Here is a 22,873-nt window from a genome sequence, read left to right as displayed (position 1 = left end):
GGTTGTCAGGCGGGAGGGATTTAAATTGAAATAGACATATAAAGTATCCCTTCCCATCACCGCAGCGTTGCAAGTCCACAGCTTTCAATGTAAATATTGTTCCAAGTCTTGTAAAATATTTAGCTCATAGGCAATTGCGACAGTTGATCGAGAGCTCCTTGTTCAATATTCTTATAAAATATTGCAGTTTGAATCGATTAACACGTACACTATACATTTTAGAAACAAATGTTGCAACAAAGAAAGTTTATAGTTGCATGCGATTAGCTAAGTGTCACTTCGCCCCGTACCATTATGTTCTATCATAGGGAACTATGTCTCCGCGGGCCGATATTTTGTTTTTGTTTGTTCCAGTCGATGGACGGGAATGAACCAATCACGTAACCTGTTATGAAAAACAGATTGTTGATTTCAAATACACGACATCATCATCAGCGATGCCCTTCATAACAGGTTATGTGATTAGTTGTGTGTTGTTGTTGTTATTATCGTCGTTGTTGTTTTTGTTGTTATTATTATTTATGGTGGTGGTGTTGTTGTTGTTGTCGTCGTCGTCGCCGTTGTTGTTGTAAGTGATGGTGGTGGTGGTGTGTTGTTTTTTGTTGTTGTTGGTGTTGTTTGAAGTTGCTTTCCAAAGGTAAGCCAGTTGGTTCGACATGTTATGAGACTGGTCGAATATAGCCATTCTCGCGATGTGGAAGAATGATAGGTAAATTTGGGCTCATAATGCGAGAGTGTATTTAAGGATATGTTCTTCAGCTATGTTCTTATTTAGTCTATATGTATTCGAAAAACTAGCAGCGAGAAAACTCGGAGACTGAGTTTATTAAAATACTATAAATTGCCTGTAGTTCCATAAGGAGGTGAAGGCAATCTTTTTTGACAAGCTAAAACATGAACCCAACCAATATTTTCATCTTGGGTTAACAAAATCATTAAAAAAATTGAATGAATATTTGCAAAAAAGGTGATTTTTGAGCAAAATACGCTGTGTTGGGTGCAGCTTCATGGTTGTTGCCCTGTAATGAAAACTGGATTTGATGAAAAGTGAATTTGATTAAAAAAAAGTGATGCAATTAGTCGTTGCATTTGTATGATTGTCGTGCGATTGCTCGATTTTGTTTGTTTGTCTGGCGTGTAATAACGCATAAGTAATAGGAATTTATATATTTTGTATATCGTGGCTATTTTTAGACTCAGAGTGTATTCGAAGAAGGACATTTTAATTGTCAATAAGTTGACTTTATTAAAATACTCATTTCGTCACGCAAAACAAAAATACCTCTGAAATAACTGTGATACAAAAAGTATTTCCAATGTTGAATTCCTTTTGAATAAATGTGAGGCGATATCGTGAAGAGAGTTTTGTAGTAGCAACGGTCTACTATATTTGTCCGAGAATTTAATCAATATAGATAATCGTTATTTCTATATGCCATTCGCTTTCACGAGTATCTCCTTCTCTTAGAGAGCCGTCATTATTTATGGTCGGGAGGGGGGGGGGTCAGAGAATATTTCATTGGAAACTACGAATTTCGAGTAACCCCTCCAACCATGATGAAGTAGAGTAATTCCCTAACTCTGAAATTTTGACTGACCCCTCCCCTAAGAAAAGTTAAACACCAATACATGTATTTGTAAAATTTACATAAATACAGCAATAGTAAAGACCTTTTAAATCCTGATGTACCCTGCTAGATTATCTTGAGTTATCTCATGACAGTTGAAAAAGGTGAAACAATCAAATTTAAATTCAAAGTCACAACGAATACACATATAAAAGCTCACGCTATACCATAACGTATATTGTTTAATTTGGATGGATATCATGACAGGGTTTTCACTAGATATCTGACTGGGTAGAATTTGAAAGTACAGGGAGAACACGCGAGAGGCTGAGGGGGAAAGTGTCAGAGGGGGCTTTTCCCCTATTTTGCATGGACAATTTTAAGATATTGATGTGTGCAATGGTGTTGTCCGGTTTTTTTTTAATTACTAAGTAAAACTGTCAGAACACCCCAAGGGAAAGAGCACGAGAGGCCCCCTCTCGTATACAAAATTTGAGGAATTGATGTATGTAATAGTGCAATCTGAGAGGTGTTTCAACTTATTTTATACTCGGTAAATCTGTTTGAAAATGACATTGAAGACAGACATTTTAATACATTTTTTGCATGATCAGTGTTTTGAGTCACGATATTCAACAATCAAACAATAACAATACATTTTGTGAAAAACCGTTCTCAGTTTGCCAGAGATAGAAGACAAATGAATATGTAGGAAAATCTGTGACCTTCTTGTGTCATTTTTCCTGCTGCCGGCTTCTGATGAAAACGGAGGTGCCCTCTTGAATCGAGAACTTTGAGAAATTGATGTTTGAAATGGTGCAATCAGAGAGGTGTTTCAATTTATTTCGCACCAAAAATTGAGTAACCCCCTTCTTCCTCTCCACATTTTGAGCAACTCCCCCTGAAGTTTTCAATTTTTTGAGTGACTCCCCTCACATTCCTCCGACCTCCAAAGGCCGTAAATAATGAATCACATTAATCTATTACTAGGTGAGACATTGTAATTGCTGTATTTTGTGACATTTGCTCTCTTGAATACATTCTCATGTTCTACATGTATTTGTATATTAACAAGAAAGACATAGTAACCAGACATGTAGAATTTTTTCAGAAAATTTTTTCTTGGCTATGTAGATACCAAGGACAATGGATAGTGTTAGTTGAACTTGTAAAGGCTTTGGATGAGTCCATGTTTCTAGTGTCACTGCTCCACATTTCATTTTATGTATGCTCATTAAAATTATGTTTTAAAAACTGTTCAAGCATGACATACTCTTGTCTTATTTCTCTAAAATCCAGTGTGTCAGGTCTACGAGCAGCTGATTTTGAATCATGCCTCCATCTTCCAGCAAGTATAGTGACAACTGCACGGTGTATCTCTACTTATACCCAATGTCAATAGGAGGTGTCAAAAAGGTTAAAGAGTTTACAATGGTCAGTTATGATTGGCCATATTCACCTTGAGGTCAATGCACCATTGGTAACCACATGGCCTGTGAATGTTTTATACCTTTTCAGAGTCTCTGCTACAGTGGTCGTTTGTGGTGTGGTTGATGAGGGTGCATTTGATGTGTCCACAAATGTTTCATTCATTCTGGTAACATAGAGTACCTGTTCACACGTTTTTAATGGCATTTGTTCGAGTAACATAACATTTCAAGGTAAAGTCATGTTTCCCAATATACCGGTATACAGTGTGTCCACTTCAGAACTGAATTAATTTTAGATTTTGGTGTCAAACATATTGATGAATTACTGCATAAAATTTACAAATTTCTCATTTATTAATACTGGTACAAACACGTCAAGCAAAAGCGATCTACAAGAGCACACAAATGTGTGCACAAAAGTCAATAGCAGTTGTTAGAAGTTTACACCCCATATGCCACTTTCCAGTCACTGGACCGTCATGCGTAAAATTCCATTTTCCTCAGTCTCTGGAGAATCGGTACCTGATAAAATGTATATTTGGGCCTTTTTAACATAGATAAGCGAAAAGAAATCTCATGATCATTTCCAATATGTGGTCACTTTGCCTAGAAGCTGCGGTCATACAGACTGTACAGAGCAATGACGTCACTTTACCAGAATAACATAGACAAAGTGATGTGTCGTACATGTAGCAATTCATCAGTTCTCTTGACTGGATATTGGCTCATGACAGCTCTTACGAAAGTTAAATTAGTGTCACGTGTTCCATAGCAAAATTTTGGATCGTCGTAAAATTTAATAAACATGACATGGTCATCTGAAAGTAGTTTTTCAATCCTAGCAATCATAAAATGCACAGTAATTAATGCAAAACGATTCAGCACACAGTTTGTAATTGTCATGGGAAGTAAACGCATGGAAACTCAGTCACACGTACACTAGATGGAATTATATACATGTACAAGATATTGTGAATCCGAACGGGACTTGAGCATTACGAGGAAAATATCAGAGGATAAAAAGTGACCTGATATTTGTCATGACTGGAAACTGACACCAGGGTGTCATGTTAAACAATTCATGTAACTTACAAATTTCAGATTTACATTAATACCGAAGGGTTTACAGAAATGCATGTAAATAAGACAGGTAGTACATGTGCAGCAACATGAACAAGAGCTGTATGGCTGCAGAGTCTTAGTTTCACGCCAATTATGCTTCTCCATGAGTGTGCAGGACCGTGTCTGCAGGCCTAACTGAATTGGTAGGGTAGGTGGAAGGGTGTGATATTGAAGTGCATCAGAACTACAGGAGTCACAGAAATCAAAATCAGCTAATGTACAAAAATAACACCTGTTCAAGAGTTATCATTCCATGTAATTGTTTCCGAATTTTATAAGAGCTTCCACACACTTATAATAATGTATGTCGGCTTCACTAATATTGTATAAGAATGTCTGCAACTTTGATGTTTGTACTGCATGAATTTTTCGGTATTCTGAAACCAAGCTCTCACTTCAAAGCTGACCGATACATTATTCCTACAATAATTGTTACAGTCTAACTGATCTTTGCCAGCAGACTTTGTCGCATCCATTTTTTTCAGGCTTGGTCAATATGTAAACGGAAATAGTATGATGAAGCAGTATAACAATAGTGGAGAACTGTCATTGACAGTTTAATTGCTCATTATAGTGTCGCCTGTCTTTGTTCTCATTTATCTAAAAATATGCCATATAAATATCCTTGGCTTTTGCCCATAGCAGATGTTATCTCAGAATTTATTTGTGTACACTTTATCTTTACAGGTACTCGAGTTCTTCAAAATAGTGATAGCTGTTGTTGATTACGGCAGTTTTGATCAATAATAGATCAAGATATGGTACAATGGGAAATGCAGAATAAAATCAACAAGTGATGAGATTACAGTAACAATAATAACAGAAGTGGTACATGATAAAAATTAATGGCACTCATATATGAAGGGCAGTGTCAGTGGGATAGATCAGGGTTGTTGACAGTTTTAAGTGTGACAGATTATACACAAATGGTATGCAGCTTTCTCGGACTTTATTGTGTTTGAGGTTCTGTAGTCACCATGTGCATTTGCTGATATCTCACCAGGGTCAATTCAAACTTTCCAAATATACCTCTCGATCATGTCACTGAGAGTCTGCAGCTGAAATGACACAGTGTCAATGGAGGGCCATAACCTTCATACAGGGTCTTGGGCTGTCCATGATTTTATACGTATAGTCCCTTGTTAGTGATGGATTTTGAATATGCATAAATTAACATTGACAGTAAACTTTTTTCATCATTAATTTGATCACTGATTACATTTTCACACTTTCAGGCGGTATACAAGATTAGTTGTATCTTCAGAGACAGATCAAGATAGACAAGTACATGTACACTGAGATAGTGTAGTCAGTTACAACTACACAATACTTGAATTTCTGTGTTAGACACCTGGTATTGTATAAAGCTGAGGAGATCTGTAAGTTCATAGCCAAACTCATCTGTATGAAGGTCATGTGAGAACAGAATTTTCTATGAATGATTATGAATGTAATAAAGGGAGAAACCCACTTTCTTTGCACAACATTATATTTTGCACATTTATAATAGATGAAAGGTCTTCAGGCATATTATATAGCATCATGAATCTTGCTGAAAAAATGACAAAAACTACATGTGTATCTTTGCTTTGCCTATATACTGTCAGAAAGGATTAAAAATATTATTTCTTGTTTTTATAGGGAGTTTATGCATGCAGCTTCTCTCAAGCAAACTAAAAATTTTGGTATAATGGTAAAAATCTGGTAATGCTCATATCGTAAACCACCGTCTGCTTAGTCCATGTTAGTCTTTGCTCGTGAAAAAATATGACCTTTGTCTTGGTAAAATTTGTGTTAAACACAGTTTTTATTTAGATTGTCTTGCATATCAGGATTGTACTGACAGTTGTATTATATGATATATCAAAATAGCTATGTTGATCAACAATCTCTCCCGAATCACCTTGCAAGAAAGTGTGATTTTTCCTCTCAGTTGCTCTCTTTTTTCGTTTTTGACAGAGGGTATACACCTGAGTTCTGCTCCCTGCAGTCTGGTTTGACCTCACCGGCCGTATTGAAGGTCAGGTTTGTTATCATTCTCCAATGAACACTAAGGAAATGTTAAGTGGGATAGTTTTGTTCAGTTTACATTGTGTAGTCCTAAAAGACTTTGATTAAAGGACATGGTACATATTTAACAACACTATTAATTGTCTGGGTATAATCTTCCAGAATGATAATAGAGCAGAGTGGCAGTGTGACAGTTGTATATGTATCACTTTTCAGGACAACACAGTTTTTTATCAAAGCGTACCTGCCCAGTGGTGTCATAAATTTTGTCGATTCTGAACCATGCCTTCCCCGTAGGGCAACACTTCCCAGCGCAGTCTACCACTGGCTTTTACTCAGCCGTGTTTCTAATAATAATATAATAATTTATTGTTTAAAGACAACTCCACACCGTGTCTCAGTGGTCTGTACATTATACAAAATAACTGGAAGAACTAAAACATTCGAAGAAATACAAAACAACTCAGAGGAAAGAGTGTAATTAAACCAATCGATAAAAACAAGCTTGCTTGTTTTTATCGATTGGTTTTAATTACACTCTAGACTAAAGGATCCCACCTAAAAACAGCAAAGAAAGTATTTAAAAAAAAATTCGCTAAAAATGATAAAAATAAATAAAATATATAAGAAAATGCAGGTAAAATTATATCCAAGTCAGCAGTAGCATTGACGAAAAATAATGGTTTTAAGAGACTTCTTAAAAGAACAAATTTTTTATCACCCGAAGTTCGGGCGGCAAACTATTCCACAGTTTAGGGGCATACACGCTAAAAACTCTGTCACCATATGTGCTGGAAAGTTGTTTCACGTGATCTTTGAAAGAAAGAGGATTCAATCTTACACCAGAGGCTCCTTCTCGTATTATGTACTGGGCTATCAATTGTTACTAGTTCTGATAAGTAATTTGGAACCAATTCATCTTGATGGATGATTTTTAAAAACAAACAAGAAGATTTAAAACGGATTCGCTCTTCTACTGGGAGCCAATGTAACTCTTGAGTATAGATGTCATGTCAATGTGACCGCCCATCTTCCGTCCACAGTTACCGAACGAGCAGCAGAGTTCTGAATGTGTGGAAGCTTGCTCAATTTATATGCAGGTAGGCCAAGTAGACTGTTACAATAATCTAACTTCGATGTGACAAAAGGGTCTAGGTATAATCTTCCAGAATGATAATAAAGCCAGAATAGCAGTGTGATATGTATCACTTTTCAGGACAACACAGTTTTTTGATCAAAGCGTTAGGAAATATGCATATAGATGGATGGATAGTTAGGAAATATGCATATAGATGGATGGATATTAGGAAATATGCATATAGATGGATGGATAGGAACCCTGTGAACATTTCTAAATTGAACTCAATGTAGAGGCCCAGGGAATGCCAACACTTAATTATTGTCTTTCTTGGCTTAAACCCCTGTTCAGATTTAATCCTAAAAGCTGGCCAACACATTTATATATCAATTGCAATTTCAAAGGAAAACAGAAAAACACAAACACCTCATCATCTCCCTAACAGTCCTTAGTTAATCCCAATCCCTGGCCATTTCTAGCCGTCAGTTTAACAAAATGCTCTCTTCTAATAATTTATTGTTTTGTTTGGTTACCAATAATTTATGGCTTTGTTTGGCTAACCTGTATGTAAATTAAGGTGAGAAAGGTTAACACAGAGTGATATCATAGCATGCATTCAAATCACAGGCATGCAGGTTAAGGTCCACCAGACGAAAATAAACTCTATAACAATTTTTTTCCTGTTTTTCTCAGAAAGGTTACAGTGCTATGTACGTATTTACCACTATACTGCCAAGTTCATATGTCGCCATCAAGTCAAGTCCATAGTGAAGGCTTCTAAAACTCTAGATACTGTAAATATATTGACTTTTAATGACCAAACCTGTCAAAACAGGTAGGTGAAAGTATCATAAGATTTGGCTCAATACTGCTTTTACAGACTTTTGAATGCGGAAGTGTCGACCGTTTGGCCATAATAGGGTTTTACATGTTATAGACTGTTTGTAACGCTAGTGATTCAGATACATTTTACCTTTTCTATTGTTACTATCAATAAACTTGGTTACATACTGGTTTATGTATTTATCCCCAATTTTATCACACTTTCATGGTCTAATGTCCAGAATTACTTCACTTCTCTCACCAAAACTTTGTGTATCAATCTGATACAGTTTTATATTGCCAGCGCTAGAATTTACTTGTCCATTAGATCAACGACAAATGGGTCACACTAAACCAGCCTGTTGTATCTGAGGTCATATACCGTTACATGGTCCAATATAATTGTCAACTTTCCTCATTGACTCAAACAGCAAACCTTTGTTGGCAAATCAAGATTTGATGCAGCTGATCACAATTTACAAAGTGACTGTGGTCAAATGTGCTGTCTGACATTCATGTCACAAAATGCACTCTGTAAGAAACTGGTTCATTCCAGGGCAAAAATACGTGAACTGACAACTGATGCTTTCCTGTCATTTTTAAATTGAAGGAAATTAACAGCACTGCGTCAAAGTAGGCACCGGTGACCTCTCTAGGTAAAATCAGCCATGCAGTTTTCTTATCATTGTGTTTTGATTACACTCACAGGTATAACCCTGTTCCATAGGAATACAGTATACCTACTGTTATAGTAGATATTTAAGTCATGAAGTGTTGATGAATACAGGGTTGTAATTTTTAGGAGAGAATGAAACTGGCAAAGAAGCCATGTGAGCCCTAGATCAAAAATGCTGTGGTTTTCAAGTGGCCACAACAGCATCCTCAGGAATGTACAGAGGATTGCTTGTTTAATGAAGAGATGATTATAGGTTTTAGGTTTCAAGTCTATGGTATTAATTCCATTGTAAAGTTATAGGATGTTGTGGTCTACAGTAATAATATCTGGACCAGACAAGACAACAAGCCTTTAAACCTTTCACCCCAACTTCCTCATTAGCATTCTGACATTCATTTCACAAAATGCACTCTGCAAGAAACTGGTTCATGCCGTCAGGCATCAGGCAAGCTGCGAGTCAAATTCTTCCTGCATTTTGGTCAGATTAAGTGAATTTCTATGTAAAGCTCAACATGTCTACATGTACCTTGTCATCAGTGAGATGAGCATTCTTATGTCATTTTGATGTGCTGTAAATATATCTGTGAAATCAGGTGTTATTCAAATGATCCAATCATTGATGAAGTTTCTATTCAAATTGATGTGTTAAATTAGCTCTCTGCTCGTATTGTAAAATCGTTTGCAAATAACTAATATTACAAAATGATTCATGTACGCAAGAGATCAAGAAATGGTGATGCAATTCAATATCGTTTTGTACATACCAGTACTTCGTCAGTTCAATAAATTTGTTTTTTCATCACAATTGCCTGTAATCGAGTTTTATTCCCCATTTTCATAAAACTGTACATCCATTGTGCTTTAATAAATTTGATCTGTATGTCTAGTTGCAAAATTTAGTGCAGCATGTGAAAACCGTTGTGAATTTTGTACTTACAAGCCCTTATCAGACTGAGCATCAGAAGTACCTGCATACCAGTATATATAGTATATAGAATGTTGTAGTTTTCTTTTTGAAAAGAAATGAGACATGAGGGTAGTATCATTTCACTCAGCCATGTGATCAGGAGTGAGATATTCTCCCTTGAGAACCTTGACTTTGTGAGTGACCAATCATATTCGGTACTGTAGTAGTTAAGTCCCAAAACGGCATTTTTACCTTCGCCATGGCGATGACAAAAAAAAAAGACTCCAAGGCCAAAACACTCCATTTAGATTTAGGCTCAGTCACTGAGCAAAAGTTGGTTTTTAATATATTATATATTAATATGCTGAATAATTTTAAAGAAAATGCCACACGCAAACTTGATTCGAAAATCATTTTTATTCAGAAAATGTCGAGGTGAATGCAATATTGAGTAGCATTAGATGAGCGAGAATGGTGGCATTTCATATAAGTTCAACATTATTTAAGTATTCACAGTGACAGTGGATTTCAAATCCACATAAAAAACCTCAAATCTAAACTACAAATTGCTGCAGTTCACAAGTAGAAATATCAATCCATGTGACAAGTAAGCATGAGACTGGAACACCACCTGATAAATAAAAAATCTGTTGTACTTTCTAACTCTCACATTAATCAGTTCCTGGTAATGAAAAATACACAAATCTAAACCACAAGCTTTGCCTCTGCATGGACGGACTTTGATGTACATGTATGTGCAAAATTTCCAAAACAATCTTGTCTCATTTAGTGCAGAATGACAAACACACATTGTCAAATTATATAAACTACTATAAATTTGAAGTGATTTTTTCTGTTTTATATAAACTTTCTTACTTTTCAAGGATTTTTTCCAAGCGCACAAAATCACATTTGCCCACAATTGATAGACATTATTTGGAATATTTTGTAAATATGTTGTCATAAGCGATAAACTGACACTACATGTATGTTTCAATTGGTTTTAAATTAAATATTTGGCCAGGAGAACATACAGAGTATGTATTAACTTTATATCATTTTGTATGTTTTGTAAACAATTTGAGTATTGGCAAAATTTAATTATTATTGGCAATGGAGTGAGAATAAATTAACCTTATTTGTTACAATTACTTTAATAATGTCTATTTCTACACATGCCATGTGACCTTTGGCACTGGGATGTATATTTCACATGGTGCAATGATATGTACAATATTTACACATCTGTACATTTAAATCAACAACTTCAACTTATGTAAACATTTTGATCCATACAAAATTATATTTTACACTCATTTACTCTAGCAAACTTACAAAAATTTACAACTTGTCCCTCTGCCCAGACCAACCATCATAAAACAAGAAAACAACTTTGAAAAGAATTGCGCAAAGAAAGCCTCGAATCGGTCAACTGCATAGCTATTTTGACTTTGAACGTAAAGAAGATGGACGGAAAATTATTGGAGTACTAGCCTACTGGTGTATATACATGTAACATGTTTGATCACTTCACTAGCACCAAATTTTGGCACAGTTGTTGAATTTCTCTGACAGAGTCATTATGGAGTATATCGGAGTAAACAGGGATATAAGCTTTATAAAGTCAGAGGTCATAGATCTGGTTTTTGATTGCAAATCGTTTTTCTCAGAAGTGCAAAATATTATCTTAGCCTAGATGATTTGATGCCAAAGGAAAATCCTATAATTTAGCAAACTCGTAAAATGTTGGCACTAGATTAAGGTATTTTTCTGTTTTATCATTGTTTCCATGATCATGGCGTTACACGTAAACACCTATGATTTTACGGTTTAATAATTTATGCTTTACCACATGAATAGCTCACTGTTGACCTGACTGTTAAAAAACTTGAGGGAAAGACTGTTCCTTGACACGATTTCAGTGAAAATCTTCACAAGTGATACTCTCAAATGCGAGAGGCTGAGCCTAAAAGAATTACCATTCAGCAAAGGAAGGAAGAAATATACATTGATTTTCATGACAAACACAAAGAACTGGGGGCACCTTGGCTCCATTTAGTCTAGACCCTATTTCTTCGCTTGAAATTAGCCTCCGTGCAGAGTGCGGTCAGCGGAATGGAGGCCAAAGCGAAGAAACGGGGTTTAGGCTAGGCTCTATTAGGCTTCAGAAAGAATTAACTCACTACATAATCTCATAATGTAAATGTCACTGAACAATCTGGAAGACATTTGCTTTGTCACCATTGTGGTGATCTGATATGATGTATGTGTTGCGGCAAGGTGGTCAATCATTTCTTTCGACGTTTCTGAACAGAAAGTGTTCAAAATCTGAAAATCAGCCTGTTGACAAATTTAAGTGAATAATAATTGTGTTATATTTACAACCAAAAAAATACTGACAGTGTTGCAACATGACAAAATGAAGATACCTCATTGCAGTTTTGAAGACAAAGCCCACTGTTCAGTATGAAACTTGATGATATTATTAATATTTCTGCATACAGTTTGGCACCGTTGCATTTTCAGAAATTTGGATGGAATGTTTGGCAGAAAGCTTGAATTAGAGCATTTACAAATACATGCATTTGCTTTACTCCTCTATTTAAAATGAAGCTGTACAAGAAAAAAAAAACTTGCTTCAAACATTCATACAGCACATTAAATTCACAAAGGAAAACAAAAAATAGGTGAGATCTGCATCTCAAATGTACACAATTCACCTCCCCATTAGTAAAGTAATCTGACACCTGATTGGAAAGACACAGTTCACAGACCATTACAGCCCTAGGTGGGGTATACACAGGGTCAGTATCAACAATGTCAACACTGTCATGCATACCAAAGTGACACTAAAGTTGCTTGTATTATAGTTTGATGGAATTGTGAGCTTTGACTAAAGTCGTCCCTGCCTTGGTAATCACTTCTCTGCAGTGTTTATTTGTCAGTCTCCAAGCCTTTTCAATCAGCAATGCCAAATTACATATTACATTCACCATCCAACTACTGATGAAGCCGTAATGATGCATACATAATTTGTGTACAATCAATACAATGTACTGGTACTCATCTTTATGATGTCCTTTCTATGATTGGCGCCACCATGGTCGAGATTGAGAAATGGTGGTTGGGCAATGCCTGTGCAAGCACATCATGTCATACATTATCTTAGCTCAATCTTGGTAACAGAGTGCCCAACTGATCTGTAAAATGTGGTTTAATTACTCAAGCACATTGGATATGTTTTTCATTCAAGGAGAAATTCTGCTTGCATCACTGAGGGTTTAATCAATGGATGGATGGACTCACAAATGCCTGAATGAAAGACTCATAACTGAGTAACCAACCCGGGTAATCAATGCCACTGAGGAGCAGCTGGATTCCCTGCTATTTCTCAAATGGAATACACTCACTCTGCCGAAGTCAGTTTTCTCACATACGGCATGTAGACTTTCCTGACAGCCTCCTTGTGTCTGGCCATGATATTCTCTGATCTGCTGTGCAACAGGAAGTGGCTATAATCCCTCCTCTGCTCAGTGCCGGCAAGCGATAGTGTCGGCTCCTGCTGGACGGGTACGCGATCCATAGATGCGGTGGTGCCCGGCTTTGACCTTGACCACTTTGGGTTTCTGTTTGGGCTGGCCGACGGCGTCTATGGATTGCAGGGCTTGCGGTTTCAGCGAGTAATCGTGCCAGTCGTGTGCCTTCATCATGTAGTAACGATACTCGGCCTGGAGATCATTCAAACTGGATGGAAGAGAGATGTGGGACAAAATATTGATGAATATGCTTGTCAAGAGACAGGTGTCATTGCAAATATACAAAAGATAGGCTTTGTTGATAATTACACATCAAATTTGACACGGTAGTTTTAGTAATGGCATTGCTCTATTATAATATGATACAGGTACATTTTGAGTTTGGTTGAACCCATTCAGTGCTGTAATTTTCCCACCAAAATTTTTTGTGCTGTAGTTTATCAGGTTTTATGAATTTTTCAGCAATTATTTGATAATTTTAACCAGATGGGCATACTTTCTATCGGCTGTAGTTTTTGGTCAAAATTTTGGGAAATTTGACAAAGACGTTGTCTGGAACTGAAAACAAAGTTTCTGCATTATTTTAATCAAAGGCAACACGTAATGATTCTGGCACTCAAAGGGTTAATCATCTTAAAAACCACAACTTCCTACGTAGACTTCAAATTTAAAGTTTGCAATAAAAACGAAATAAGATGCAAAACATTTGCTGATGAGAGGTTTGAGGTTCCTAAGGTGTTTGTGCTTAATTGATTGTTGTAAGATTTATGATTTGATGACCATAAGTGGTCATGTGACAGTCTTTATCGTTCTGGTTAGCAATACTTTAAATGAGTAATTTTGCAAAAACTGCACATATTATGCCAAAGCAGATTTCTTCCTGGAATGTCAAGAAACTTACAAACTTTCCTACATGTTGAATTACTCGATAAACTGATAACTTTATTTTCTTCTGCACAAACATGATGAAGAGGAATTTCACAATTATAAAGAGTGCTCCTCTGTTGAAATGGCATGCATGTGTACACTGGCAACCAGTTCATTTGATGCAAATGACAATTGGTCATTTTTCTTACCTTCTTGCCATCTTCATCTTCTCCTTGATTCCTCCGCATCACTTTCCATTGACAACCACGGAGTAGACATGTGGATCTGTACAGAGAGAAAACAGTGATTGATAATCAGAGCTGATGATAAACATCCTATGAGAATGCGACAAACGTCACTATGGTATCATGAATACAATGCTAAATTGAAAGCAATTTCAAGGAACAAGGGAAAAGTCTGAGAGTAATTAGATGCCAATGTCCTAAACCGGGGCTGTACATCACAATGACTTTCAGATACATATCCAATGTCATATCAAATTCTGATTTTGTCAGCTTAGGGAGTTATGGCCATCATCAACATTTGGCGACATTGACATGTAGATTAGATATTCGTGTTTATCCTCATCAGAAAGTGAAACTATGAGCTACAGTTTGTATGTCAACTGCACGTACATGTATTGCATCCTTTAAATATGTACCGGTATATCATAGGGCAAACTGTACCATAAAACACAGTGGGGATAGATCATCAAACTCCAGTTGAAAATTTCAAAAGGACCAACAAAGTAACATAAATGGCTATTGTAATACAGTTCTCATAACTGTTAAAAACTAAAACACAAATGTCCAACGGTGTGACATTTACCCTATTTCTGGCCAACAAAACTGGATTGAGTGAGGGCAGCTTGACTTGAAGACGCCCTCTTGTGAGCACTGGCAGATCTGATCTTGGCACTGGTTACACCTAGGTAGTTGATGTCCACCTTCTTCAACATGGCTTCTCCCTTCTCACCTAGCACTGCAGCCAACACATGCAGACTACCATTGAGCAGTTTTCTGTAAAAGTGAAAATATTTCATTAATATTATAGAAACAGTGGGTGGACTTGATTGGGATGACTGGTGTACACTGGTGCAGCAGGCCAACTACAGTAAGTTCGTACTTGATTGGTTGTGGGATTGTGTGCGCGCATTTATTTGGGGAACCCCGACTAGCCCGATCGATTTTGGTCGGGAGCAGATGAATACAATATGGCGGCCACTTGATTGGGGAATCTGCCGGATGACCCTGACAACGTGACAGAAAAACTGGTCACGCTCTGGTCAGGTCAACTAGGGTGCCTCAATCAAGTCCACCCAGTTAGACTGAAAGATCCATCGTTTGAGGGCGGTCTTCCCCCTCCCCTAAGATGGGAAGAGTAGAGCAAGCCCTTTCGGTCTAAGATACATTTCCCATACCAAACTATTAAACATTGAGTTGGTGATACAATTTGGCTCTTCTAAAGTCAAAATATGATTTCTTAGAGGCCCATCTTTAGAGCAGTACTGTATCTGAGAAAGCGATAATATTCAGATATATTTGTGAAAGGAAACTATCAGAACCATTACCTGTTTACACTTGTATTGGTGAAGAGCAGCAGTATGCCGACTTGTTTGAAACCAATGGAGAGCAAGAAGTCTCTGCTGGTGTGATGACCCCAGAGCGTCTTGACCCCGATGTCGGTGACCTTGAGTTGAACTTCCCAGGTATGCTTGGTGATGCTCACCTTGATGGGCAAAGAGACAACAGAAAGTAATATGAGTAACTTTAGAGGAAAACCCTTGAGAATTAGATGGTGATATAAATTTATATTTACGTGTATTCTTCTTGTACACTGGTGTGATCTTACCCCTGACAACATTTTGGCAATATGAAACAGCAGAGATCTGAATTAATATGTAATATAAGACTGTCAGTAACATTTGACTACAAAGAGTTTTACTTTTTAGGTTGCTCTTCTCACACACTAACTGCTTTTTATGTTCCATTTATATTTGATTAAAAATGAGAAATGTTTAATTGTTTTCACCAACATTACCGAGTAAGCCTCCAAACATTTCACATCATTTTGCAGTATACAATAATTTGAAGAATGGGATTCACAAACTTTTTCTACAGGCACAACAAAATATATGCAGTAAAGTTAATGATAGGATTTTTGCACCACTGAAGTTCACTCATTTTCATCAATTTTGTACTTACAATATCAATCAAGCCAGAGAGAGCATCTTCCGGACCAACAAGTAACTTAGCCAATGAATTGCAGCACGGTGGATTGCTTGATAAATCTGCACAAAGAGAAATGACAAATTATTCATTAGTTCATCTTTCCCATTATTCAAGCCATTATTACATGAATTGTCCTTCACTGTCCCATGTGAAGATTGAAAAATGTGATTTACAGGCTGTCTGTAATTTGGTATGTCTATACTATCTCTGAGTGTTTGAGGGAAAGGGTGATAATCTGTTGATTAGCTCCATACAACTTTAGCTGAATCAAGCATGGTAATTAATGAATACACAAAAGTGTATGTACACTTATCATATGTAATAATGTACATTTATATGCAATGTTTGTGCCACTGTTAGAGTACATACAGGTAGGTATCAACATGTTTGGAACCTCAAAACTTTTGTGCCCCTGGCATGTCCAAGTATGATAAATGCACTGTGCAAGAGAATGCAGTATAATGACATATAGCAAATTTACTTGGGGTCTACGTACCCTGTACAAAACACTGAAGGACATATCATCTTGGCCAGCGCATTACCGTCATATCTGCCAACTTCAGTATATGACCGGTCCACCAGAAAAACTCAATTTTCTAATAATTGCAGCAATAATATGTGAAGCATATTCTTATAGATATTGAATAATGGTTTTACACAAAGATTTCACTTTAATTCGATTTCAGCCTATTTAACAAGTCATTCTCGGTTATTTTTTGAATGTCAGTCATAACTTTCTTGCACTATGAAATGATACAAGTGTCATGTACCAGGGTACATGTATGTCTATACTGTATGTACCTCTGGATACATAAAATTTCATGCTATACAGTATCCAATGTCAGTTCAACTTATCACGGTCACATTACCAAGCAGTGATTAGCTCTTTATGAAAACATTGAAGAAATGACCAGACAACTATGTTTCAATGACTTACCTACGAGGGCATGCAAAGCCATCTGTGTGGGCTGTACCAGGCCATCGTGGTCCCAGTGTGGGAACACCACGTACGGATCGGTCTTGTGAGCTCCCCTGGCCTGGAAGTGAAAACCCAACAGATTCAACAGGGACATTGCTCCTGGCGACAGCATTGCATCGTGGGACAGCTGCCTGGTCAGCAGATCCTTCTGCGGGTTGTCAAGCAGGGCTACACTCTCATTGACCTTGAAAATGAAAAGAAAAAGTATTAAAAAATACCCGGTACAAGAAAACACAGAAAGACATGTAAAGCTATGATGCATGATATCATGATGTTGGGCATGAATTAGACACTGTGCAGTGGCTGTCCCTGATGACACAACCTTCAAACTAAGCACCTACAATCTTGTGTAAAATTCAAGCATCATCCGATATAAATGACAGTATGTAGCTGCACAGTCTCAATTGAATATCCATCGATTCTCATATTGTTGCTGAGGCATTTACAGAATTGATAAAGACTACAGGATTTGCACTGCATCTATGATGTGATTGATGAGCTTATACTGGTGCATGCGTTCACACTGTGTAATCTTTTGGCACAACCAGAGACGGTTTCATTTGTTTTGGTGAAAAAGACGTGACCTTTCAACTCACCAGCTGTAGTAACTGTGGAATTGCTGTCGGATGATCAAGATGGTGCAGAGCCAGTTCAGAAAGTGCCTGTCTCAGCTTGGGCAGGGTGATCTCTGTCGAGGAGACTTCCGCCGGCTCGGGGGGAATGTTCAGTGCGTTGACCGGCATGGCTTTCAGGGCATCGCTTTCCACACTGTCAACCAACTGGTCCAGCATTGCTGATTTGATGTGACGGATACTGATGAAGATGTCTTGGCCAATCAGCATGAAGGGAGCCCAGTACATAGGATCAGTGAACCTGTGAGTTGCAAAGATTTGTAACATATCTGTCAGTGACAAAGCGGTTCACCATTATTGAAACAAAGCCTGTGATTTGTGTTATTGTACTTGTTCCGTAATACTTTTATGTATACTATACAAGCACAGCCAAGTAATAGCAATGCACATGTACAGCTGTACGATCGACTACATGAATCACACAATCTTGTCCAGTCTGTACATTTGTGATCTTATTGTTTCGCAAGACACAGTTCAACCCATACATTAGAAGTCACAGAATGAATACTGTGAAAAACTGACTCAGTTCCATCCATACATTAGAAGTCACAGAATGAATACTGTGAAAAACTGACTCTCAAAACTATTTCATTATTGTAAAATCTCCAGTCGTCAGTTTGGTAATGTAAATTAAGTCAAGTAGATAAATGAAGTCAAGGTTTGATTGAACAGTGAAACAGACTCGACTGAAATTTCATGGAGTTTCAACGGAACACAGAGAGTCTCCTATACCGTACCTTTCATCCTGTGCCAGACATTCCTTGGCTTTGGCGACAGCGACGGACACATAGTTACCTTCCTGAAGTACTTTGTAGAAATGAAACCAGAATTTATCCCTGGCTATGTCTGGTATCAACCATAGCACTACCAGCACACATTTACAACCTGGGAAGAGAGTGTGAACAGCAATGTTTAAATGTTTAATAAGATTTGTCAACAAGGATGCAAAAGAGTATATGCCTTGTATTTAGAGGCATTTCAGGACTACTGTGTAGCATTTTTCTCTTTATCAGTGTTCCTCCCGCTGACTTTTTGGCAAGACTTAACTACACTGGACAAACACCAAAAATTTACAAATTAACATAATCTTAGAGGCCTCCTTGCAATTGTTTTATAGTGAAAATTGGGCCTAGAGTTCTACAGATGCACTGATATTCTTTGACCTGCTCAACTCTTATTTGCTATAAACAGGTCAACAATCACCATTGATAACTATGGGCTTGGCCAAACCATCGTGGTGAGAAGGGCTAATGCTTCTGTCTAGATAATTTCCAGTCTGTATGAAAGCAGTATGCACATCTTGCTTTAAGAGAATAATTCACCTCTACAGCAGTTTGTGTTGTCATTATTGCAAGCTCTAGATTTTACAGAAGATGGACGTTGAGTCTATCACAAATGATGACAGTAAAGCATCTTAGAAACCTTTATATCTTTCTAAAACGGTCATGGTTGTGCATGAATACTCCTTCACTACGTATAGATGTCCTGAACTGATGGTATGGCCATATCTAACAATGCTAGATTTTACCACATTTTACTTTCCTCTGAAATACCAAAGTTTTATCCTCACCTGCTGCCAACAGGGCTGACGGCAAAGTGAAATCAATGTCCCTGTGTATTTCACCATAGCAACAACTCAATACAACCAGGTCTGCCTTCATTTCAACATTCATGATGTCTTTGACGCCGATCTGGTAATGGCTTTCATTGTAGCTGCCGTCTGGGTTTGGTTGACTGGTGGGACTGGGGCGAAACACCAGTACACTGTCCTCCCAGGAACCATAGGTCGCTGTGAAGAGAGCACATTGATATTGTCATATTTGTTACAATCATGTGCTTCATATGATGAATTTCAATGGATTTTAACAGATTATTCACAATACGTGTAGTGACAGAACATCATTGCGATAAAGCACACTTCATGCATAGCTACACATTCCAAACATATGACTGAGACCAAACATAGAAGTTATCTGTTTGTCCACATGTAAATTGTACACACAATGTAGCAAAGCTGGTATTGGCTCTTCACACACATTTAGTACTTGTTGGTTGAAGTTAACTCATATTCTTTTCAAGCTGTGTATTGCCCTGTTCATTTAGACCATAAAGTGGTCATGTGACTTGCATGCCTGGCATGACACTGACTTACTTTCAGACAAGCCTGCAACTAGTTTACATCCTATAAGGGCCATACACTAATCCTTTCATTGGCACACTCATTGTAAACTTACCAATATGAATAAGAGTTGTCTCAGAGAACTTTGACAAGACGTTTCCTTTGGTTGCATTAGATCCTATCAAAGCCTTGGTGTCTAGGTAATCAGCGACATTGAAAGCCTCACACTGAGACACAATCAGCTCTCCAGCTGGCTGCCATATCTTAAATTGAAAGACAAGACAATATCACATTTAATATTCCACCATTCGATTTATATGTGTATTGTGAGCATGGGTGCCTCGGCCATCAAACAATGAATTTTTGGGGTGAATATTGGTTGTAACTACAACACGTGCATGTTGTTCTCGTGAAGGTTGTGTTTTCGACTGTAATAATAACAAATACAGCAGTATGATACCAATAAATGGCATTGTATACTTTTAAGCATAGGAGGGACTGTTTTGAAAACAATACACACTGCAGTGTACATGTGAACTGTACGGAATTTTACAATATGACTCAATTGTTAGCCACACATAACCAGTCATCCACTAATTTCAGCAAAGTAATTTTCCAAAAGCAACTTTCTCATCAATGACAAGTTGAAACATTTTTTCAGGATCCTGGCCATGAAATGTTGACAAGAGAACATTTCTCTCACCGTAGTTGACACATAAAGCTTGTCAAAAATATTCAGTCCTCTAATGATTTCAGAGCTCTACTGTATTTGTAGGTTTAACCATTATGGTAGATGAATGAACGAGTTTACCGTACGCCTACTGATTCACATATAAACAACATGACTTGAATTATTTGCAGACAACCTTTTGCTGGAAAAATTGAATAAAGGGACTAGACTGAAATTATTTGGGGATAAAGTTTTGTCAGTTCAAATGATCAAAGCATCCATGCACATTTTCCTTGGTATTCTATTGTCAAGTCTTTTAAGACTACAAAATTGATTCATGAACTTTCTCTTCCGCTATTCTTCACAACCTGAAGCAATATTTGTGTCGTATATTCATCACAAAATACTGTACATGTAATCATGAGGCGATGTAACGTGACTGGTACACAAACATTAGTGAGTAACATTTTAAGTAAGCATAATGTCATTGAGGTCATTCCTTTACCTGTCCATGTAATTTCAATTTCTTTGGTAGAATCGGATTTCCAATGACAGAGACTTGTGTTGTAGACTGTCTTGTTTGAACTCTGTCACAGCGCCTTCACCTTTGCTGACTTCAGTATCCGTAGATGAGTGCGTAATGAGAGTGCCCACTTTGGCGCGTTCCCTGGCTAGGATCACCTGGGCCTTGTCCTGCCTGTGCCGGGGAGTGGGAACGTAGTCGTAGTGATTTGTTCCAAATGTGATCATGCTGGGATTATGTTCTTTTCCCGGGCCATCAGCGGCGCCTGCCCTCAGCTGCTTGCGGATTGGACTGAGAGGTCTTTGGTCTGGTGGTACGACCACGCGCAAGTGATCATCAAGGTACACGGGAAAGAATTCGTGGTACGACTTTTTCGCTTTCTGTTCCCTCTCTTCGTGTTGAGTTTGCTTGGTAAGAACATCAAGAACTGCTATGCTTGGCACGCAGCTTATCTTAAATGTAGCATTCAGTTTCACATTTTTTTCATTCTCGAGCAAGTCCACTGGCACTTGACTTATCTCCTTGTCAGGGATAATTAATACTTGCTCCACACCAGTCAGAGATTTCTCAATAGGAGCAATGATGATATCGTAGAGTTGTCGTTGAGGAGACAGTTTTGCAGTCTTCAGCCGTTCTTCTCTTTCAGCGTCTTTTTTCATTTCTTTCGACTTCCACTCTTTTGACTTGGCAAGGTTCTTCCTCTGCAGGTACTGGACGGTTCTGTCGCTGGACGGCAAAGCACGATTTTCACAATCTATGTCGCTCTGTCTTTCATGCAGCTGCTGAAGTTGCTCAAGGGCGCTTCTGATCTTCTTCCGACAGCTCTCCCTGATGGCTTTCTCAACCTGCACTTTGACAACGCCTTTGTCGGGCTGCAAGACCCAAACCAAGAGGTACGCGTCAGTTATGGAGTAGTACAGCACGGTTGCTTTCTGTCTGTTGACGATCTTGATCAATTCCTCCTGGGACGGCATCTTGGAAGTCTCATTCTCGTTGCGCGGCTCTTCCTCATCGGTGCTCAGCTTCTGTTTCAGGATTTGTTCAAATTTCTGTTGGCGATACCCTTCGGCATAGCTCAGGGCCATATCTGCTTGATCTAATTTGCATAGAGCGATCTGCACACCGTCATAGCAGTTTTGCAAGGCTGTCTTCAGTTCATCTGCGCACTCGATGCTTTCGCTGTCACACTTCTGAATCTTCTTGGTGTAAAACGGAATCAGTTCATCAAATACCAGCCGTGCCCTTTCCATGTCGTCTTTTGAGATCGAAAGCGTCAAAGCAAATGCGACTTCACAACGGCACAGATTGACGAGGTCCACATTGTCATTCAGTTTCTCACCGACAGCAGCAGCCATTTCGTAATAATACTGCGCATGCTGGTGCCTCCCTTGGCTCTTGAAGACATCTCCTATCTTTAGGAAAGCTCGGCACTCAGTCTCATACTCGTCAAGTCTGCGACTGACACGCAAGTAGCGTTCAAAGTAAGACAAAGCCTTATCAAAGTCTTCCTTGGCAAGGTTAAGGTCACCTAAACTACAGAGGGCTTTGGCCTGCTTGTCATTGTCTTTCAGTTTGTCGACCATGTGCAGTGCTGTTCAAGGTACATTTCAGCCAACTTGAAATTGCACAGAATTTGGTACACATACCCAAGCGATGCATAAGCTGTAGCCATAGCAACCTTGTCTCTTTTCTCTTTCGCGAGC

At 38.0% G+C, this 22,873-nt stretch overlaps 1 protein-coding gene across 2 annotated transcripts; it reads right to left on the bottom strand.

Annotated features, from left to right (window-relative positions):
- Positions 1-10,013: 10,013 nt before the first annotated feature.
- On the bottom strand, positions 10,014-22,753 carry LOC139114222 (tetratricopeptide repeat protein 28-like). Of its 2 annotated transcripts, XM_070675800.1 has the most exons (11): positions 21,153-22,749; positions 20,093-20,240; positions 19,429-19,647; positions 18,596-18,743; positions 17,823-18,099; positions 17,185-17,410; positions 16,221-16,306; positions 15,587-15,744; positions 14,845-15,035; positions 14,226-14,301; positions 10,014-13,357 (listed from the first exon to the last, which is right to left on the bottom strand). In XM_070675800.1, exons 3-9 carry the CDS (start codon positions 19,529-19,531, stop codon positions 14,846-14,848), a joined length of 1,188 nt encoding a protein of 395 aa, XP_070531901.1. In that variant the 5' UTR covers positions 19,532-19,647; positions 20,093-20,240; positions 21,153-22,749; the 3' UTR covers positions 10,014-13,357; positions 14,226-14,301; position 14,845. The 2 variants fall into 2 exon arrangements, with proteins under 2 accessions (XP_070531901.1, XP_070531900.1); XM_070675799.1 differs by lacking the exons at positions 10,014-13,357; positions 14,226-14,301; positions 14,845-15,035; ... (4 more) ...; positions 18,596-18,743; positions 19,429-19,647 and having other exon boundaries at positions 20,099-20,240; positions 21,153-22,753.
- Between the last annotated feature and the right edge of the window lie 120 nt (positions 22,754-22,873).

The sequence above is a fragment of the Ptychodera flava genome, chromosome 16 (genome assembly GCF_041260155.1).
Source record: "Ptychodera flava strain L36383 chromosome 16, AS_Pfla_20210202, whole genome shotgun sequence".
NCBI classification, from domain to species: Eukaryota; Metazoa; Hemichordata; class Enteropneusta; family Ptychoderidae; genus Ptychodera; species Ptychodera flava.
The sequence above is the reverse complement of the archived record's forward strand: the minus strand, read 5'-3'. Positions and strand labels throughout refer to the sequence as shown.